Source organism: Equus caballus, chromosome 15 (genome assembly GCF_041296265.1).
Source record: "Equus caballus isolate H_3958 breed thoroughbred chromosome 15, TB-T2T, whole genome shotgun sequence".
Taxonomy (NCBI): Eukaryota; Metazoa; Chordata; class Mammalia; order Perissodactyla; family Equidae; genus Equus; species Equus caballus.
The window spans coordinates 32,039,606-32,061,317 of NC_091698.1; the positions used below are offsets into that span (position 1 = coordinate 32,039,606).

General features: G+C 37.5%; 1 gene segment (V, D, J or C); it reads left to right on the forward strand.

Annotated features, from left to right (window-relative positions):
- The first annotated feature begins 8,029 nt into the window (after positions 1-8,029).
- Positions 8,030-16,648, forward strand: LOC102150142 (immunoglobulin kappa variable 2-28-like). The segment is given in 3 exon segments: positions 8,030-8,102; positions 8,506-8,631; positions 16,293-16,648. Coding segments are annotated over 3 exon segments (507 nt in total).
- The last annotated feature ends 5,064 nt before the right edge of the window (positions 16,649-21,712 follow it).

Below are 21,712 nucleotides of genomic sequence, written 5' to 3' on the forward strand. Positions count from 1 at the left end.
AAACCGCCCATGCAGATACCCAATCTCAGACCTCCTGCCTCCAGACCTGCGAGAAAATCAATTTCTATTGTTTAAGCCACTCCGTCTGTGGTATTTTGTTCGAACAGCTTGAGCACACTAATAACAGAAATTCAGATAGATGAGCCCTATTTTTTTCTCTTCAATGTACTTTGAAGCATTTGCTGGCTCTAAAACAGCTGCTCAGATAAGCTGAAAATCTGAAAGAAAGGAGATGATGAGACCCTCAGAGGTAAGCAGAGCTTTCAGTAATCTCATATGGTCATTGCCAAGAATCTTTCTCCAAGGACTGCAAAGAAGGAGGGATCCTGACAAACACCAAGGTCTTCAGATGGATGTTGGTAGAGCTATACCCAAGCAGGAGGGATGAATCAGGAATAACAAGGCTTCATCTGTATTGAAGCCTAGACTCAAAGTAGTGCAATCCCTAATTGAATGAAGACTAAATATGGCTAGTGTTTCAGTCTGCCAGAATCAAAAGTAAACCCTTTCTGGAGGAGAAAAATCTCCTAGAATCATCTCCAGATGTTTTAGGGAAAATATGTGCATAAACCTACATAACTATTAAGTATATAAAACATAGACTGACTTTCAGTAAAAATAGTCAGATAATACCAAGGGGAAAACAGGCCATTGAAACAGACAAATACTTTGGTATTTGCAGATATTGGAGTAATCAGACAATATATGATTAATACGTTAAGTGACAAGATGAATAAGTTTAACGAAGAGCCAGCACATATTAAAAGTAAGAAGTAAAAATTCAAGAAATAATATATATATAAAATAAAGAACTCAAATAAGTTTAGCAGAAAATTTCACAGAGCTGAAAAGTGAAATGGTAAAGAGGAAGATAAATATACATCAGAAGCTTGGAGCAATAAATAGATGAAAAAAACTATTCAAGTCTGCAGGGCATAAAAGATATAATGAAAAAATCAAATGTATGTATAACTGGAGTTCAAGAAAATGAGAGAATAGAGACAGAAGATAATATTTGAAGACTAAAAGGTGGGAAATTTCCAAAACTAATGATAGGTTGAAGTACTGTAAAAATCCTAGAGAAGATGAAAACCAAAAATAAATAAACTGATAAAATAACATCTAGGACCCTCTTAGTCTCAATCTTTAAAAGATACAAACAAGGAAAACCAGACAGGGAGGTGGGCAAGAGAGAGCAACAATAAAAATAGGAATAACTTCTTAATATTCACAGTAGGAGCCAGAAGACAAAAAATATATACTCTAAGTATGGAAAGAGAAGAGCTGCCAATTCAGTACTCTCTGTAAGAATAAACTTCATACTGAAGGCAAAATAAATATATTTCAGAACAACGAATGCATAAAAAATTAAACATCAGTGGATTTCCACAGATAGAAATTTTATACGGGGATTTTCAAGAAGAAGAAAATTAATTCCAGATATAAAGTCAGAGATTTTAAAAGGAATGAAGAGGAATAGAAATAATAACTATGTGGGAAATCTTACATAAATTTTGACTGTATAAATAATAATATTATCTTGTGATATTTAAATATACGTAGAATTAAGATATATGTTCAATTAACATTTTTTAAAAATACAAAAATGGCAGATGGGGATGTAATTTGGGTTAGAGTTTTCCTGATCAATGCATTGTCTGCAAAGCAGTAAGATACTAAGTTATATAAGACATGACAAGTGACGGATGCGTGTTGTAATTTTCTAGGGTACTCAAAGTATAACAAAATAATATATAACTAAACAACTAATAAGAAAATGGACCAATACTGGAACCATATACCAAATCAGTTCCTGGTGAATTTTATGAACAAGATTAGATAAAAGTGAATAAAATTCCTGGAAAAAAGAGACAAACAATAAACAAAATCAAAAGATAACTGAGAACTAGGAGAAATTATCATTAATATGTTATACAATTTATACAATTTAAAGGTTAAAATTCTAATATATAAAAATTCTTTAAAATATGTAAGGCAAAAGATAAAAAAAAATCCAGTAGAAAAATGAGGAAATACAGAACTCACAAATCACCAAAGAGGACATAGAAACAGTCTTCGAATTCATGCGAAGAGGTTAAACCTCACTAATAATTAGAGAATGCAAATCAAAACTACTCTGAGATAGTATTTCTCATCTATTAGTTTTGAGAAAATTAAAAAATTTTGCAGCACATTTTCAGACAAGGTTATGGAGAAACAAGCACTCTCAGTGATAGCTTGTGCGAATGGAAGAGACTATGACATTCTCTACAAAACAATGTAAGTGTTTAGCTATTGGCCACAATCCTGTTTCCAGGAATCTCTCTGAAGGTACACCTCCAACACTGTAAGTACTTATGCACAAGGCTATTTATTGCAGAATAGTTTGTAACTATTTGCAAAATATTGACAACATAGAAAATGCCCATATATTAAAATGTGGTTGAAAAAACTATGGTACATCCACACAGTGGGATTTGTCTACACTGTAAAAGGAGGAAGATCTCCCCAACCTGATATGGAGGGACTTCCAGAACGTACTGTGAAATGTAAAAAGAACAGTGCAAACACATATCTATAGTGTGTTACCTTTCATGGTGTTAGCACATGCAGAGGAGATTAAAAAAAATAACAACACACCCAAATTGGGAGGATAAATCAGAGTGGGATTGGTTACTGGGGAGGGTAAGGTAACAGGGAGGATACACCAAAAGGACACTTGCATCTAAAGAATGAAGGTTCCTTGTGTTTTGCGGAACCAGAGAGCAAAGCAGAGAACAAAGACACTTCTCTCAGCCTTCAGACTCTGTATTCCATACTGTTTGAAACAATAATTTGAAGCTTCCTATATATTAGCTTAAAAACTTGGCTAGGGAAGATAGAAGAGAGTGTTCCCTCTCTCCATAATCATCTGGAAGGCACCCTGTGCTCCCGTGAGATTACTAAAAGGAGTGAAGCTGAGATCTAATCAAAACTGAGAACTTGGAGACCAATTTTCCTGTGCAGCCATCACTGTACCCATCCCAGGGGAGCTGAGGGATGTCAGTAGGACAGAGAAGAGAGAAATTGCCCCAGAGATTAATGCTGAGAGTGTGATGTAAGCACAGAATAACTGAACTGCTGTGGACCCCAATCCTGATCACACCACAGTAACTCCATTGCTATTAGAGAATGTTTAGCAGCAAATATTGAGTGACCTCTACAGCATTTGGATCCCAGATATGGGGGGTAAATACTAGTTCATAGACCATTGACGTCTAACTGTCTATCTAATGTGGCCAAAATCTTACATAGTACCTGGAAACCGATTATGATTTGTTATAGGCATCAGAAATAAAACATGTTTGAAAATTTGCAAGAAAAAAGTACACATTACTACAGAGAAGATGTTGACAAATAGGAAAAAACCTCAGAGTGTCTCCCCACAAGTGGCCACGAGAGGGAGGACGTGCAACACAGTGATCCAAGGAGGGGCTCTGAGTCTTTCTCTTGTAATAATGACCAAGAATCCAGACTGATTTTAGGTATCATCATCATCATCATCATCATCATCATCATCATCATTATTATCATCATCATCACTATCACCACCACTTCTTTATTCCATTTCAGAGCTTACCATTCTCATCTAGGAATAATTTCACAACTCCTCTTGTTGCCCATTCTTCCAGCAGACTTCGTGACCATAGAGAAAATAACACCTACACAACATTCAGAAAGGACATAATCAATGCTCTCCTTCGGAGGCCCGGGGTTCACTAGTTTGGATCCCAGCCATGGACATACACACCACTTGTCAAGCCATGCTGTTGTGGCATCCCACATACAAAATAGAGGAAGACTGGGACAGATGTTAGCTCAGGGACAATCTTCCTCACCAAAAAAAACCCCCCAAAACACGTAATCCTATTGACTAGTCAGATCAGAAATGGAAAACTTGGAAAAATACCTATTTCTAAAAATAAGTGCCAAATAGTTAGAGTAACACATGTAATCTTCAGTTGAGACACCACAGACTCAAGTTTGCAGAAATACGGTCACAGCCATGTGAATCCTAATATGGGATCAATGCTACCTCAATCTCCCCCGTTAGAAGTATCTCAGAGTGTGTTCTACATTTCCATTTGATTTCTGCAACCTTCTAAGTGGTACAAAATTCTACTTATTTTTCCAAATAGTTCACTCAGTAACAGTCATCCATTATGTTTTAATCTCATTTTAATAAATCTCATGTTTTAATAAATCTATTCTTCTTTTCCTTTCATCAGGCTATCAATATCCCAGTTGTAAATGGCCATATAGAAACATGTGTCATCTAAGAGTGAACATAATTTACTTCTTCAGTATTCTCTATTGGGCAGCAGAGTTTAAAAGTATGAAAATCTAAAAAAAAATAAATAAATGAAGGCAGGCTCAGATAGAGTAGACTATTTCTAACAAAGTCAGTATTTAATCAAATAAGAAGAGTGTTAAAAGGAACCATCTTGGTTATCTTTGCTGAATACATTCTTTAAAAAAGTATTTCATTACTTACATTTATTTATCATCCCCAATAATAAGATATATTGACATCATGTAACTCCAGATATAATACACAAAGAAGGATATACTCTTTCTTCTTGCCAAAAATGAAAATCTGATTCTAATCAATAGAAAACATCAAACAAATCTCATTAGAGGGACATTCTCCAAAGTTATTGTCCAATATACTTAAAAAGTTTCAAGAGGATAAAAGATACACAAAAACTAAAGAACTGCCAGGGATTGGAGATTAGGGATACATAACAACTAAATGCAATATAGGATCCTGGATTTTATCCTGGAACCTAAAAAGGGCATTGGAGGAAAAATCAGTGAAATCCAAACATAGATTGCTAATTAGTTAAAATTATTGAATTAATGTTAATTATCTGGTTTTGTTAACTATAGTATGGGTGTGTAAGATGTTAACATTAAGGAAAGCTGAGAGAAAGAAGGTATAGGAACAATCTTTATATTTTTGAAACTTTTTGCAAGCCTGAAATTATTTCAAAGTAAATTAAAATACATAAAAAATAATTAAAGCAGGAAAGTATATGAGTTCTTATTGAACAATTCCACAAGTGTCTTTCCATTTACCCTCCTTTACCTATTCGTAATTCTCGTCTCTTGTAGTGACAATCTTGGCTCTCAGTACCCACAGTATATTGACTTATTTGCTCAACCTTATAATATGCATAAAGTGTTTTGAAAATGCTTAGTGCACTAACTCTGAGAACAAGAAATCTAGTGACTAGAGTTCCATATTTGTTTAGAGGTCTGTTTCTCTCTATCCTGTGGGCATAGAGTTCAAATTCTCCAACTAAGTTTCCTCGTGTTAATCCATACTTTCATCCACTTTCAGTGTGTCTGTCATGTTCATTTATATTGATTCAGTTTCAGAAGGTATTTCTGGATATCCTTCCATGAAGAGTATCCTCTCTGAAAAACAAACTATGATTTGAAAACTTTCTGAAAAACTACTTCAAAGCCCTGTAATTTGCCAAAGGCATAAAACAAATCAAAAATGTTTATTCTTGAAAAGTACTAGAACTGTGTGTAAGGATAGGAGAGTCTGTGTCCTTTTTCCTGAGATGGTTTCCTTCTACTTCCAGCTCAGTCATCAAGAACTGTAGTTTTACCAATAGGAGAATGATAGGAAAACTAGCAACTAGCTGACAAAGGGAGTGGACTTGATTTGGTGGTGAAGCAAGATTCTTCAGTGTTTGCAGCTAAAGGGGGTCAACTCTGTCAGAAATAAACAGGGAAAACTTACAGCTTTGTTAGCCAAACATGATGGCCACAACTGGTGCAAGTATAGAACAGCCAGAAAGTTAATGGTGAAATCCTAGAAGTAATGCAGCCACAGAATTTCTGAGCTAACCTCTCTATTCATCATTGGCTGATGTAGAAGCTGCAGGTATCTATGGCAGAGACCCAAGACTGATCAATAAAAAGTAAAAATGAAGAAAGTTAAGAACTGATTCACTTTTACCACACTCCTGAGACCATGCAGGTACATTGGTAGAAGACACAAGCTATATGTGCTCAAAGTGTTTAGCAAAACTACTGCCCAAATCATTGGTGAAAACTAAGATATACAGATAGAGGGGCACTTCCTAGAAATCCAAGCTCAAAATAAAAAATAAGACACATTGAAACAGAACAGAGACATCAGTGGTCAAACACCAAGTGGTAGATAGATTCTGCAGTATAAGTTAAGGCAAGTTACCAAAAAGAAACCCAATAATCCTCAGAAAAATAAAACAGAATCCAGAGGTGCAAGACTATCATGTCTAACGTGTCCAGTTTTTAATCAAACACTCCAAAGAAATGGACCCATATAGAAAGGGGGGAAAAAGAATAAACAGTCTTTGGAAGCTGACTCTGACTATCCTAAATACTGAACTTAGCAAACAAATACTTCAAGGCAGCTACTATAATGATGCTCAAAAAATTTTTAATAAAACGACTATGCTTAAAGAGTTATAAAGGAAAATATGAAGACAATAACTCAATAAACAGAGACTTTAGAGAAATAAAAAATATTTGAAAAGACCAAATTTAAATTTTAGGACTAAGAAGTACAACGATGTAATTGAAAAACTCACTTGATAGTTCAAGCAGTAGTTTGAGATGACATAAGAAAGAACAAGTGTACCAGAAAGAACCAGTATCTTTATAGATAGATCAAAGGAATTATCTGACTTAAAATTGAAAGAAAAAAATTGAAGAAAAAATGAACAAGGCCTCAAATGAACAAGAACATTTATAGGTCAATGTGAAGAATTCCAGTATATGTGTAGTGGGAAACACAAAGGAGAAGCAAGAGAGAAAGAGATTGAAACATATTTGGAGAAATAATGGTAAAAACTTTTTTTCAAATGTAACAAAACACATTAGTCGATAGATCAAAGAAACTCAATGAAACTCATTCATGATAAACACAAAGAAATACATAACTACACACATTATAGTTAAAATGCTGAAAGACAATGACAAAGAGAAAAGCAACTAGATCAAGAAAAAAGACAAACATTATACACAGAGAAATATTAAAGCTGTTTGTTAACTTTTTCATTATGACCAACGGAGACTAGAACACAGTGGAATGAAATGTTTAAAGTGCTAAAGAAAACAAAATGTCAACCAAGAATTATGTATCCAGTGAAACTATCTTTAAAAACTAATGGCAAAGTAAAGACAGTTCTTGATAAACAAAATGAAGACAAGTCATTACCAGAAGATATGCCCTATAAGAAATTCAAGACGAAATCATTCAGCATCACAGGAAAGGGTAGCAAACAGTAACTCAAATAAACAGGAAGGAATAGAGGCCTCAAGAATAGCAAAGAAAAATGAAAGAAGCTAGAAACAAACAAAAACAGTGTTTATGTCAATTTATATGATGTTGAAATCCAGGAAAAGCAAACTATTGTAAGTGATCAGCATAACAGTTGCCTTGGTTGTATTAAGGGGCCCAGTTATTGACTAGGAAAGCCCCTGAGGGAGACGTGAAGAATTTGAAATATGGGTTTATATCTGGATAGTAAATAAGCATAAAACTTTATTTAGTTGCACATTTAAGATTTTTTCCCTTTACTTTGTATGTTTTTTATCGTAATTAAAAAATAAAAAAGACCAACCTAGGCTCTTAAACATGAACAAACAAATAAGAGGCACCATATATTCATGGAAACAACTCAACCTTACTAAAGAGAAGTGTAAAATATGCCTGGGAAAGTGCTGTAGAACTAGAATGGTGGTAGAGGAAAACAGAAGGAACCATTTAATATGTTCCTTTTCCCACTTAGGCAGCATAGATTTTATCTCCTTCATTTTCATTCCAAACATTGAACATATTTTATGTCACTTTGTATACAGGAGAGGCCCCCACCCTCCTGTTGGCTCTTTCCACACTGCTGCACCCACCAGGGGATTTGCATATTGTTCCCTAGGGAGGATCTTCCCTTGTGAGTCTGAGATAAAAGGTCAGCTCTAGTCTTATCAGGACTCATCAGTTCAACTTCTCAAAATGATGTTCGCTGCTCAGCTCCTGGGGCTGCTAATGCTCTGGATCCCAGGTAAGGACAGAGGGGAGATGAGAAAAGGAGCATAGGGTAAGAAACGTAGGAAGGGTGAGCTCTGGGGCGCCACTGATTCCCACGTAAATTGTATCTGCATATTATGTGGATATGTCCCTCTCTTCAGGATGCGGCATGAGATATTTAGACCTGTGATAGTGAGGAAGATTCCAGAAGGAGAAATGTGACGATGAACACAGAAAACGGGGGTTGGTGTAGGTGACTTCTAAGGACCCATAATGCCTTGCAATCAAGGGTATTTGTTTGAAATTGGATAGTTTTGGGGTATGAATCAAAATTACAGAAAACATGATTTTGCCTGAAATAAATAGCAAAAAATAAAATTATGAAAATTTCTTGCAATGTTTGTAACTGATTTTTTACCCTTCTCTCATTATTTTAGGATCCTGTGGAGACATTGTGATGACCCAGAGTCCACTCTCCCTGCCCGTCACCCCAGAAGAGCCGGCCTCCACCTCCTGCAGGTCTAGTCAGAGCCTTCTCCATAGTAATGGATACACCTATTTGGGTTAGTACCTGCAGAAGCCAGGCCAGTCTCCACAGCTGCTGATCTATTTGGTTTCCAGCCGGGCCTCTGGAGTCTCAGACAGATTCGGTGGCAGTGGGTCAAAGACAGATTTCACCCTTAAAATCAGCAGAGTAGAGCCTGAGGATGTTGGAGTTTATTACTGCATGCAAGGTATACAAAATCCTCCCACAGTGGTGTAGACCTGAACATAAACCTCACTGCCTGGTGTGGCCCAGCTGCCCGCAAATGTTGTTTGTCTGGGGAGCAGGCACAGCAGATTCTTTGAGTCTGTATAAGAGGAGATGTTGGAGAATTCAGAGGAATTGGTCACTGTGGAAAGATCTGTCCCCTGGGTGCCTTGGCTATAACTCTGGTGTCACCTGTTTATGGCCTTGTCAGTCCCTGCAGCTTTGGCATGACATAAGCAGCAGGGAGAAAGGAGAGTGTCCCATAAGCTCTGAGCCACTATTCATGACAAATGGGAGAACTGAAAACTTCATTCTAATCCTCTCTGCCTTGTGTCCAGTTGTACACTTAGGACAGCCAGAGGACTGAGCCAGATTAGTGGCAATGGAGATTAAATATACGTTTAGATTTAGCAGTTTTTCATATATATTTATGAGCATATTTGGTAATATGCAGAATTCGGCACTTTCCCACTTTCTCAACTCCTTACTTCTCCTTTTTATTACTTATCTCCCCACTCAATAAAGATGGTCTGGATAGCATTGTCCAGACAAAATATCCTCAGGGAAATCATGGCTGAGAACAATTAGAAAAAGTCTTGGTATTTGAGTGTTCAATTAAACTTTTGTAAATTCATAGCAGATGAAAAATCATAACACTAAAAGCCTTGATTCATCTCAATTACTTTTCACTGGAAGAAAATGTAATTTCCTGAAATTCCAAAAGTTGGGTTTCAAAAATAAAAACCATAAATTGAAAGATGTAAGGTACAGAATTTATCCCACATAGACCTGGAAGAATACAGATGACATGAGATTTTCAAAAGATATATTGAAACATTTTCATTGTGGAAATAAATCCCATTTGATCATGGTTTATAATCCTTTAATATATTAGTGAATTCAGGTTGCTAGTATTTCCCTGGGGATCAGTGCATCTATATTTATGAGGGATATTGGTCTGCGGTTTTCTTTCTTTGCGGTGTCTTTATCTGGCTTTGGTATCAGGGTAATGCTGGCCTCATAGAACTAGTTAGGAAGTGTTCCTTCCTAGTGGGTATTTATAAGATTTTTAGAAAGATTGATGTCAATGTATTTTTTTAAATGTGTGGTGGAATTCACCCTTGAACCCATCTGGGCCAGGACTTTTCTTGTTGAGAGGATTTTGACTCAATCTCTATAATAGTTATAGTCTCTGTTCTTCTATTCTTCTATACTATCTGTTCTATTTCTTCACTGTTCATTCTTGTTAGGTTCTGTGTTTCTAAGAATTTGCTCATTTCATCTAGGTTATTTAATGTGTTGGTATACAATTGTTCATAGTACTCTTTTAAATACATTTATTTCTGTAAAATCAGTAGCAATATCTCCATTTTCATTTCTGGTTTTAATAATTTGACTCTTCTGTCTTTTTTCTTGGTCGAGCTAAAAGTTTGTCAATTTTGCTGATTTTTTCGAAGAACAACTTTTGGTGTCATTGATTTTCTCTACTTTTAAAATTCTCTATTTTGTTAACATCTGCTACAATATTAATGATGTCTTTCCCTTTCCTAGTTTTGGGTTTAGTTAGCTCATCCTTTTCTAGATCCTTAAGGTATGAAAGTAGGTTATTGATATAAGAGCAATGATGAAATTCTAATCATCGAATTGAATATTCATCTGTAAGATAATATTTGAGTCCTTTGGTGTTTACATAAGACATTTTCAGTTGGAAAAAATAGCTGTACATCTTTCTGTCTCCTCATTGAAATAGGAAACAAGTGGCCATGTTCTACTGACCCAGTCCCCAGCTTCCATCTCTGCACTTTCAGGAGAAAATGGCACCGTGATGTGCAAGCCCGTGGAGACCCTTCTACCCTGCAGTGGACACATGGCCACCTGTGTTTCCAACAGAAACCAGGACAACCACGTCAACTGCTCTCACATGAAATTTCAACACTAACCCCTGGGAACACTTCAGTAGTTGTGGGTCTGGGACAGTTTCATCCCTATAATTACTGGAGTGGAGGCTAGAAATGCTACACATACTCCTGTGGGCAGGACACTCACTGGACCCTGCAGTGTGAAGGCCCCAAACACAAACTTCCCAAGGAGGCTCAGCCTCTCAGGGCAGCAGGAGCAGCTGTGGTTACCAGAGGACAAGATGATACCAGGCTGGGCTCAGGTGGAAATGGCTGTAGAGCCTTAAGGAAGAGACCATGGAAGCCTCAGTCGCAGCCACTGGACAACTCTTCTAGGTAAACAGAGGCCAGGGCATCTCCAGGACAGCCTCCCAAAACCTCCTTCTTCCTCCCCACATAGGATGCTCAGCCCCCCACACACTCCAGGGAATGGCAGCCAGGTCCTCCCTGGAGCACCCACTCAGGTTCTCTGCTGACCTCATGGCCATATGGAAGCTCAGTCATGTCATTGGGAGGAGACTCTAGTGAGGTCCTGACATCATTTGCTGCCACTTAATCCCTTAGGGTCCTGCTTCATGCCTTTGCCCAGTGATCACCACTCTCTCTAACCTTCAGAAGAATGGAGAGCTGACTGCACTGTACGATGTTTGGCTTTTGAGCAAGTCAAAGCAAACAAGAGTTTCATGTACAGGAAGCACCATAATAATATTGCCTAATATTTGACTTCCTTGTCACTGAATTCTGTCTTGGCAGTTGCTCAATGTGACCTTCCACTCGCAAACTTTTCTCTTGTGAAGATGTTAACAGACATTTATTTTTCTTAGAGATTGATTCCAATGCTAGAAGTCTAAACATGTGTGTTCATCACATTCTCACATTTCTATGAATGCAAAGCACTGTCTTATTTTTTTTCTTCTCTTACTAGTATGCGGAGATGAAAGCTGGTTTCATTATTTCAGAGCTTTTTTGCTAGTAGACATTTTTAGTGGTGTAAATTCAGGACTATATATTCATTGCTTTCTTGCATCTCACAAATTTTAGTATGTCATGTACTTGAAAAATGCTTTCTGATATTCCATTTTATTTCTTCTGTGACCAAAGTTTTACTTGGCAGTATGTTATTTAATTTCTAAATATTTGGGGATCTTTTCTAATAACTTTCTGTTATTGATTTCTAATATAATTCCCTTGTTTTCAGAGAATGTACTTTGTATGATTTGAATCCATTTAATTTTATTGACCTATCTTGTGGCACACCATATGGTCTATCTTAGCAAATGTTTTGAAAGAAATATGTATGTTTCTGCATTTGGTTGATTTTCTCTAAGTGTCAAAGATGTTGACATGGTTGATGGCATTTTTCAAGTCTTCTATGTCCTCATGGCACTGAGAGACGGAGCTGCTGGCACTGCAGGCTGCACCTGGTACAGAGCCCTTTGCCTCTTTGGGTCCCATCAAACCTGCCAGATTCCCACGTCACCTGGTCCAAAGGCCAGACCAGGACTCTTACACGTGGCATGCGTTATCTTCAGAAGGCAAAGGGGCCTGTCAGGTGATTCCTTCCTTTAAAGAAAGAACACCCATTAAACACACTGGAATGGAATGTATACCACCCCTCCCCACCCCAACCTATTTATGGGTCACTTGTGAGAGCTCTCTTGTCATTGAGGGAAAATATTTCATTTGATTTGATGTCAGATGTAGAGAGGAGTTACCAGAAATTCAAGCTGCATAGCACTTCCCTCTTGGGGAATTCAGCGACCAGACCACAGCTACAATGTTATCAGACAATCCAGAAAGAGCTCTCATGTTCACTTTTAGATGATTTTGTTTGTCTTGATACAATCTCTAGACTAGTGCTTAGTTAGGACATTCTAAAATTTGAAAGTGCTATTTCTGTATCTACTTCAATCTGGTGCTTTTGTCTATAGCGCACCTTGGGGGCTCAAGTCAAATTCTCAATAGACGTATTTATCCTGTTTCATGTTTTCATGTAAAGTTCGCTATATTTGTCTATCTCATTGAAGGTTTGAATGTTATGATGATGGTTAATCAAACTTTTCCTCCCTGTCTTTCCTTTGGTAGAGAGAGAGAAACAAAAATAGACTCTATAGGAATAATCTTTATACTTTTTTAAACTGTAAGTCTGAAATTATTTCAAAATAAATTAAAATATATAAATAAAAATAAATTAAGAGTATGAGTTCTTATTGAAGAATTCAACAAGTGTTTTTCTATTTTCCCTTCTTTACCTATTTATAATTTTCATCCCAGGTAGTGACAATCCTGGCTCCCATTATCCACAGTATATTCACTTATCTGCTCAATCTTAGAATACGCATAACGTGTTTTGAAAATGTCTAGTGCATTAACTCTGAGAATATGAAATCTGGTGACTAGAGATCGATATTTGTTTAGAGTTCTGTTTCTCTGTATCCTTTGGGTGTAGAATCCGAATTCTCTACTCAAAAGTTACTTGTGTTAATTCAGGTTCTCATCCCCTTTCACTGTGTCTGTTATTTTCATTTAAATTTGGCTCAGAATGTATTTCTGGATATGGTGCATGAAGAGTTTGGTTAATCCTCTCAAACAAACAAACCATAATTTGAAAACATTATCAAAAGCAACTACTTCAAAGACCCAGAATTTGCCAAAGGCATAAAACAATTGAAAAATTTTTAATCTTGAAAAGTACTAGAATTTTGTGTAAGGACAGGAGAGTCTGTGTCCTTTTGCCTAAGATGGCTCCCTTATACTTCCAGCTCAGTCATGAAGAACTGTAGTTTTACCAACAAAGGGTGACAGCAAAAACTAGTAACTAGCTGCCAAAGGGAGTGAACTTGATTTTGGGGTGAAGCGAGATTCATCAATGTTTCCAATTAAATGGGACGAACTCTGTAGGAAACAAAGAGGGAAAACTCACAGCTTTAAGAGCCAAAGATGATGGTCACAGACCATAAAGTTAATGGTGAAATCTTAGAAATAATAGAGCCATAAAATTTTTGAGTTAATGTCTCTACCCACTGCCGGCTGACTTAGAAGCTGTAGGTATGAATGGGAGAATGCCAAGAATGACCAATATAAAGTAAAAATGAAGGAAGTTAAGAACTGACTGCACCTTGACCACCCTCCTGTAACCACACAGAGGCCTTGGCAGAAGATACAAGCTTTACGGGCTCCAGGTGTTTGAGCAAAACTACTGCCCAAATCATTGGTGGCAACTAAGATGTACAGATCCAGGGGCAGTTCCTAGAATTCAAAGCTAAAAATAAAAAATAAGAAGAATTAAAAAAGAACAGAGACATCAATGTTCAACACCAAGTGGTAGATAGATTCTGCAATATAAGCTTAGGCGACTTACTAAACAGAAACCCAGCAATCTTCAGAAAAATAAAGCAGAATTCAGAGGTTCAAGACTATATTACCTAAAGTGTTCAGTTTTTAATCAACCACTCTTGAAAAGAAATAGAAAAGTGTGACCCATATGGAAGGGGAAAAAACAATAAACAATCTACGGAAGCTGACTCTGATTGATCCTAAATACTGAATTTAGTAACAAATACTTCAAGGCAGCTATTATAATGATGCTCAAAAAATTGAAAAAAAAGAAAACAAAAACTATGCTCAAAGACTTAAAAAGGAAACTATGAAGACAATGACTAAATAAACAGAGACCCTGAATAGAGAGATAAAAAGCATGAAAAAAGATCAAATGTGAATTTTAGGACTGAGAAGTGCAATAAGGCAATTGAATAATTCACTAGATAGTTCAAACAGTAGCTTGAGATGACGTAAACAAGAATCAATGTACATAAAGATAGATAAATAGAAATTATCTTACTTGAAAGAAAAAATATTGAAGAAAAAATGAACAAGGCCTCAGATATTTACAGATCAATGTGAAGAATACCAACATTTGTGTAAGGAGAGAGACAAAGGAGAAGAGAGAGAAAGGACTGAATCATATTTGGAGAAATAATAGGAAAAGCTTTTCAAATGTAATGAAATACATTAGTCTATAGATCAAAGAAACTCAGTGAAACTCATTCATGATAAGCATAAAGAAATACATAACTACACACATTACAGTTAAAATGCTGAAAGATAATGACAAAGAGAAAACCTTGACTACATTAAAAAAAAGACTTATTATATACAAAGAAATATTAAAGCCACTGATTAAATTTTTGATTATGGCCAACGGAGACTAGAACACAGTGGGATGATATGTTTAAAGTGCTAAAAGAAAACAAAAAAGTCAACCGAGAATTATATATCCATGAAACTATCTTTAAGAAATAAAAGCAAGTAAAGACAGTCCTTGATAAACAAAAATGAAGACAAGTCATTACTAGAAGATATGCCCTATAAGAAATTCAAGAGGAAAACATTCAAAATCACAGGAAAGGATGACAAACAGTAATTCAAATACACAGGAAGGAAGAGAGGCCTCAAAAATAGCAAAGAAACAAGAAAGGAGCTAGAAACAAAAAAAAAACCCACTTCAATTTATTTGATGTCGAAATCCAGGAAAAAGCAAACTATTGCGATAGATCAGGATAACAGTTGCCTTGGTTGTGAAAGGTGGAGCAGTTATTGACAGGGAAAATGCATGAGGGAGACGTTAAGAATTTGAAATATACTAGGTTTATATTCAGATAGTGAATAAACAAAACTTTACTCAGTTGCACATTTAAGATGTATCCTTTCATACTGTGTTTTATCCCAATTAAAATATTAAAAAGACCAAACCTAGGCTCTTAAACAAGCACAAACAAACAAATAAGAAGCACCCTATATTTATGGAAACAGCTCAACCTTGTTAAAGAGAAGTGTAAAATACACCTGGAAAAGTGCTGTAGAACCAGTAATGTGATAGAGGAAACAGAAGGAAACATGTAATATGCCCCTTTTCCCCCTTAGGCAGCGTAGATTTTATCTCCATTGTTTTCACTCCAAACATTGAGCATATTTTATGTCATTTTGAACACAGGAGAGGCCCCCAGGCTCTTGGCTGTCTCCACACTGCTGCACCCACCAGAGGATTTGCATATTGTTCCCTAGGGAGGATCTTCCCTTGTGAGTCTGAGATAAAAGGTCAGCTCTAGTCTTATCAGGACTCATCAGTTCAACTTCTCAAAATGAGGTTCCCTGCTCAGCTCCTGGGGCTACTAATGCTCTGGATCCCAGGTGAGGGTAGAGGGGAGAGGAGAAAGGAGAATGAGGTGAGGAGGATGAGCTCTGGAGGCACAAAAGCTTCCCACGTAAATTGTTTCTGCATATTAGATCGATATATCCTGCTCTTCAGGACATGAGATATTTAGAGCCATGAGAGTGAGGAAAATGCCAGAGGGAAAAATGTAGAGACTGACAGAAAACGGGGGACTGTGTAGTTGACTTCTAAAGACTGCAAGTGACTTGAAATCTCAGAGGTTTTTTGAAATTGGATAGTTTTGGGGTATAAATCAAAATTACACAAAACATAATTTTGCGTGAAATAAATAGCAAAAAGAAAATTATGAAAATTGCTTGCAATGTTTGTACCTGACCTTGTACCCTTCTCTCATTATTTTAGGATCCAGTGGAGATATTGTGATGACCCAGACTCCCCTCTGCTTGGCCGTCACCTTGGGAGAGCCAGTTTCCATCTCCTGCAGGTCTAGTCAGAGCCTCCTCCGTAGTGATGACTACACCTATTTGGATTGGTACCTGCAGAAACCAGGCCAGTCTCCACGGCTGCTGATCTATGAGGTTTCCAAGCTGGTCTCTGGAGTCTCAGACAGGTTCAGTGGCAGTGGGTCAGGGACAGATTTCACCCTTCAAATCAGCAGAGTGGAGGCTGAGGATGTTGGAGTTTATTACTGCATGCAAGGTTCACAAAGACCTCCCACAGTGGTACAGGCCTGAACATAAACCTCCTTGCATGGTGTAGCCCAGCTGCTCAGATGTGTTGTTTGTCTGGGGAGTAGGCAAGGCAGAGTCTGTATAAGAGGAGATGTCGGAGAATTCAGGGGAATTGGTCACTGTGGAAGGACCTGTCCCCTAAGTGCCTTGACTACACCTCAGGTGCCACTCATTTATGGCCCTGTCAGCCACAACAAGCCTTGGCATGACATAAGCAGCAGGAAGAATGGAGAATGGACCATGAGCTCTGAGTCACTATTCATGATGAACAGGAGAGCTTAAAAGTTCATGCTAACCCTCCTTGCCCTGTGTACAGTTATAAATTAAACTTAGCATAGCCGGAGAATTGAGCCAGATTAGTGGCAGTGCAAACAGAATACATGTTGAGATTTAGCAGTTTCGATGTAGATTTACGAGCATATTTAGTAATATTCAGAAATTGGTACCTTCCCACTTTCTCAACTTACTTCTCCTTTTTATTACTTATCTCTCCACTCAATAAAGATAGTCTGGATAGCACTGTCCACAAAATATCCTCAGGGAGAGTATAGCTGGAAACAATTAGTAAAAATCTTGGTATTTAAGCTCCCAATGAAATTTTTGTGATTCATAGCAGATGAAAAATCCTCATACTGAAAGTCTTGATTCACCTCAATTACCTATCTCTGAAAGAAAACGTAAGCTCCTGAAATTCCAAAAGTTGGGTTTCAAAAACAAAAAGCATAAACTGTGGATCGTAGAATTTATTCTGTATAGACCTGGAAGAATACAGGTGGCACTAGATTTTATGTATACATAAGCAAATTTACATTCCGGCAATAACTTTCACTTGACGTTGCTGTATAATCCTCTTATTGTTGTGGAATTCAGTTTGCTAGTATTTTCCTGAGGATTTTAGGATCTAAATTGATGAGGGATATTGGTCTGTAGTTTTCTTTCCTTGCAGTATCTGTGTCTGGCTTTGGTATCAGGGTAATGCTGGCCTCATCGAATGAATTAGTAAGTGTTCCTTACTCTTAAATTTTTTGTAAGATTTTTGGAAATATTGTTGTTAATGTAATTTTTTAAATGTTTGCTGGAATTCACCATTGAAGCCATCTGGACCAGGACTTTTCCTGTTGAGAGGTTTTTGGTTCAATCTCTATACTAGCTATAGCTGTTATCTGTTCTTCTGTTTCTTCGTTGTTCATTCCTGTTAGGTTATGTGTTTCTAGGATTCTGTTCATTTCACCTAGGTTATTTAGTGTGTTGGTATAGAATTGTTCATAGTACTCTTTTATAATCCATTTATTTCCGTAAAATCACTAGTAATATCCCAAATTTCATTTCTGATTTTAGTAATTTGAGTCTTCTCTCTTTTTTCTTAGTCTGTCAAGGTAAAGGTTTGTAAATTTTGTTGACTTTTTCAAAGAACCAACTTTTGGTGTCATTGATTTTCTCTACTCTTAAAATTCTCTATTTTATTAATATCTGCTATAATATTTATGATTTCCTTCCTTTTCCTAGTTTTGGGTTTAGTCTGTTCATCTTTTTCTACGTCTTTAAGGTATAAAAGTAGGTTGTTGATTTAAGAGCAATAATTAAATTTTAAAAATTCAGTTTAATATACATTTGTAGGATGATATTTGAGGCTTTTTAGTGTTTGCATAAGACTTTTTCAGTTAGAAAAATAGCTGTAAACCTTTCTGCCTCCTTATTGGATTTGCAAACCAGTGACCATGTTCTACTGACCCAGTCGCCAGCTTCCATCTCTGCACCTTCAGGAGAAAATGGCACCATGATGTGCAAGTCCAGGGAGACCCTTCTACCCTGCAGTGGACACATGGCCACCGGTGTTTCCAAAAGATACCAGGGCAACCACCTCAATTCCTCTTACATAACATTTCAGCCCTAATCCCTGGGCACCCACCCAGTTCAGTGGCTGTGGGTCTGGGAAAGTTTCATCACCGTAATTACTGGAGTGGAGGCTAGAAATGGTACACGTACTCCTGTGGGCAGGACCCTCACTGGACCCTGCACTGTGATGGCCCCAAACACAAACCTCCAAGGAGACTCAGCCTCTCAGAGTGCCAGGAACAGCTGTACTGACCAGAGGACAAGATGATACCAGGCTGAGCTCAGGTGGAAATTGCTGTAGAGCCTTGAGGAGGAGGCAATGGAGGCCTCAGTCACAGCCTCCAGACACCAATTCTGGGTAATCAGGGGCCAAGGCATTGTCAGGACAGCCTCCCAGAAACTCTTTCTTCTTCCCCATTTAGGTCTCTCATGCCTCACAGACCATCCAGGGACCCGTGGCTGTGTGCTCCCTGGAGCAACCACTCAGGTTCCCTGCTGACTTCATGGCCATATGGAAGCTCAGTCATGTCACTTGGAAGAGACCTTAGTGAGGTCCTGACATCACCTGCTGCCTTCAGGGCCCTGCTTCATGCCTTTGTCCAGTGATCACCACCCTCACTAACCATCAGCAGAATGGAAAGCTTCCTGCTGTGTATGATGTTTGGCTTGTGAGCAAATCAGAGCTCAGTGGAGTCTATTATATGTACAGCATCATAATAATATTGTCTAATATTTGACTTCCTTGTCACTGAATTCTCTCTGAGCAGGTGCTCAGTCTGTCTTTCCACTTTCAGACTTTTTTTACTTATGGACTGATTCTAATGATGGAAATCTAAACGTGTTCATCATATTCCCACATTTCCGTGAATGCAAAGCCCTGTTTGTTTTATTTTGTTCTTCTTTTCCTAGTATGTGGAGATGCAAATTGATTTCAAAATATCTTTGCTAGAGTACCTTTTCAGGGTGTAAATGCAAGACTATATATTCATTACTTTCTTGCATCCCACAAATTTTGATATGTCATATATTCTTTGTATTCAAAATGCTTTCCAATTTCCCATTTTATTTCTTTTTTGACCCAAGTTTTACTTGGCAGTGTGTTATTAGGTTCTAAATATTTGGCTATTTTTTTGATAACTTTTTGTTACTGATTTCTAATATAATTCCCTTGTTTTCAGAGAAGTGCTTTGTGTGACGTGAATCCATTTAATTTTGTTGACATATCTTGTGGCTCACAATATGACCTATCTTAGCAAGTGTTTTTTAAATTTTTTATTTATTTTTTTATTTTTTTAAGATTTGCACCTGAGCTACCATCTGTTGCCAATCTTTTTTTCTTCTTCTTTTTCTCCCCAAAGCCCCCCAGCACCTAGTTGTATATTGCAGTTGTGGTCCTGCTGGTTGCGCTATGTAGAACACTACCTCAGCATGGCCTGATGAGTGGTGCCATGTCCGTGTCCAGCATCCGAACCGGCAAAACCCTGGGCCACCAAAGCAGAGCGGGAGAACTTAATAACCACTCGGCCAGGGGGCCCGCCTCTCTTAGCAAGTGTTTTGAAAGAAATATGTATGTTTCTGCATTTGGTTGATTTCCTTTAAGTGTCAAAGATGTCGACATGGTTGATGGAATTTTTCAAGTCTTTGATGTCCTCACGATCCCTAGAGACAGGGCTGCTTGCCCTGCAGGCTGCACCTGGTTCAGAGCCCTTTGCCGCTCTGGGTCCCAGCAAAGCTGGCAGATTTTCATGTCACCTGGTCCAAAGGCCAGACCAGGACTCCTAGATGTGGAATGTGTTGTCTTCAGAAGTCAAAGGGGCCTGTCAGGTGATTCTTTCTTTTAAAGAAAAAAAGACACGTTAAACACACTCGTAGGGAATGTACACTCCCCTCCTCCCCATGCTATTTATGGGGCATACGTGAGAGGTCTCTTGTCATTGAGGTAAAATATTTGATTTGATTTGATGTCAGATGTAGAGGGGTGTGCCAAGAACATCAAGCTGTATAGCGCTTCAATCTTAGGGAATTCAGCAGCCAGACCACAGCCACAACATTACCAGACAACCCAGAATGAGCTCTTGGGTTACTTTTAGTTAATTTTGGTTATCTTGACGCAGTCTCTAGATTGGTGCTTAGTTTGGACATTCTAAAACGTGAAAGTGTTATTTTTGTACTACTTTGATCTGGTGCTTTTGTCAATAGCACACCGGGGGGCATGCAAGTCAAATTCTCAATAGATGCATTTATCCTGTTTCATCTTTTCATCCAAAGTTTTCTATATTTGCCTCTCTCATTAAAGATTTTTTTTTCTGAGGAAGATTGGCCCCTAGCTGACATCTGTGCCAATCTTCCTTTATTTTTTTATGTGGTATACCGCCACAGCCTGGCTTGATGAGTGGTGCTAGGTCCACACCCGGAATCCAAACCGGCAAACCCCGGGCTGCCTAGGTGGAGCATGCGAACTCAACTACTACGCTACTGGGTGGGCCCCTGAAAATTTTAATGCTATGATGATGATTAATCAAACTGTGCCTCTTTATCTTTCCTCTGATACAGAGATAGAGACAGGAATAGAAATTCAATAGATAGGTAGGTAGATAGATAGATAGACAGATAGCAATATCTTTCTTTCTCTGAAAACTTGAAACTTTAACCTTGGGACAAATTCCATAACAAGTTTTTCATCAAGTCTAGTTTTTTCTCTATGAGTTATAAAGTTAATAGAACTATTATAATGACCACATTTAAGACTGTAGTTTGATTACATGGCAAATTACTTTTAGTGAACATTGAAACACAAAGCTAGATAAAAAATGCTATTCTTGTTTAGCGGTGCATTCAACAATATTGTTAACAAGCAAACATTTACTTTAATTTTTCCATTTGCTCAATAAACTTTTCTCTCTATTTTTCCTTAGATAATTTATTACAGGATATTACTATCCTGGGATAGTAGCTTAATGTAGATTCTCATAACTGATTACAGATTTCACTGAGGGCTCCTGGAATTCCAGAATATGAGAGAGCCAAACAGTCTCTGGGCTTGGATGTTGCTGTTTTCCAAGTCAAGAATACTAAAGATAAATAAGTTCTGCCCAAATAAGTTATTAACAAGTTATCATAGCCTCTAGAGCTTTGCTAAACTTTATAATTTCATCTCATGACTGTTCCAGTGAGCTTAAAATTATTTAATTTTTTCTATTCTTTTTAATTTTCCTTTATTACGGATCCTTCATTCTCTGCTTGGCATAAGATGTG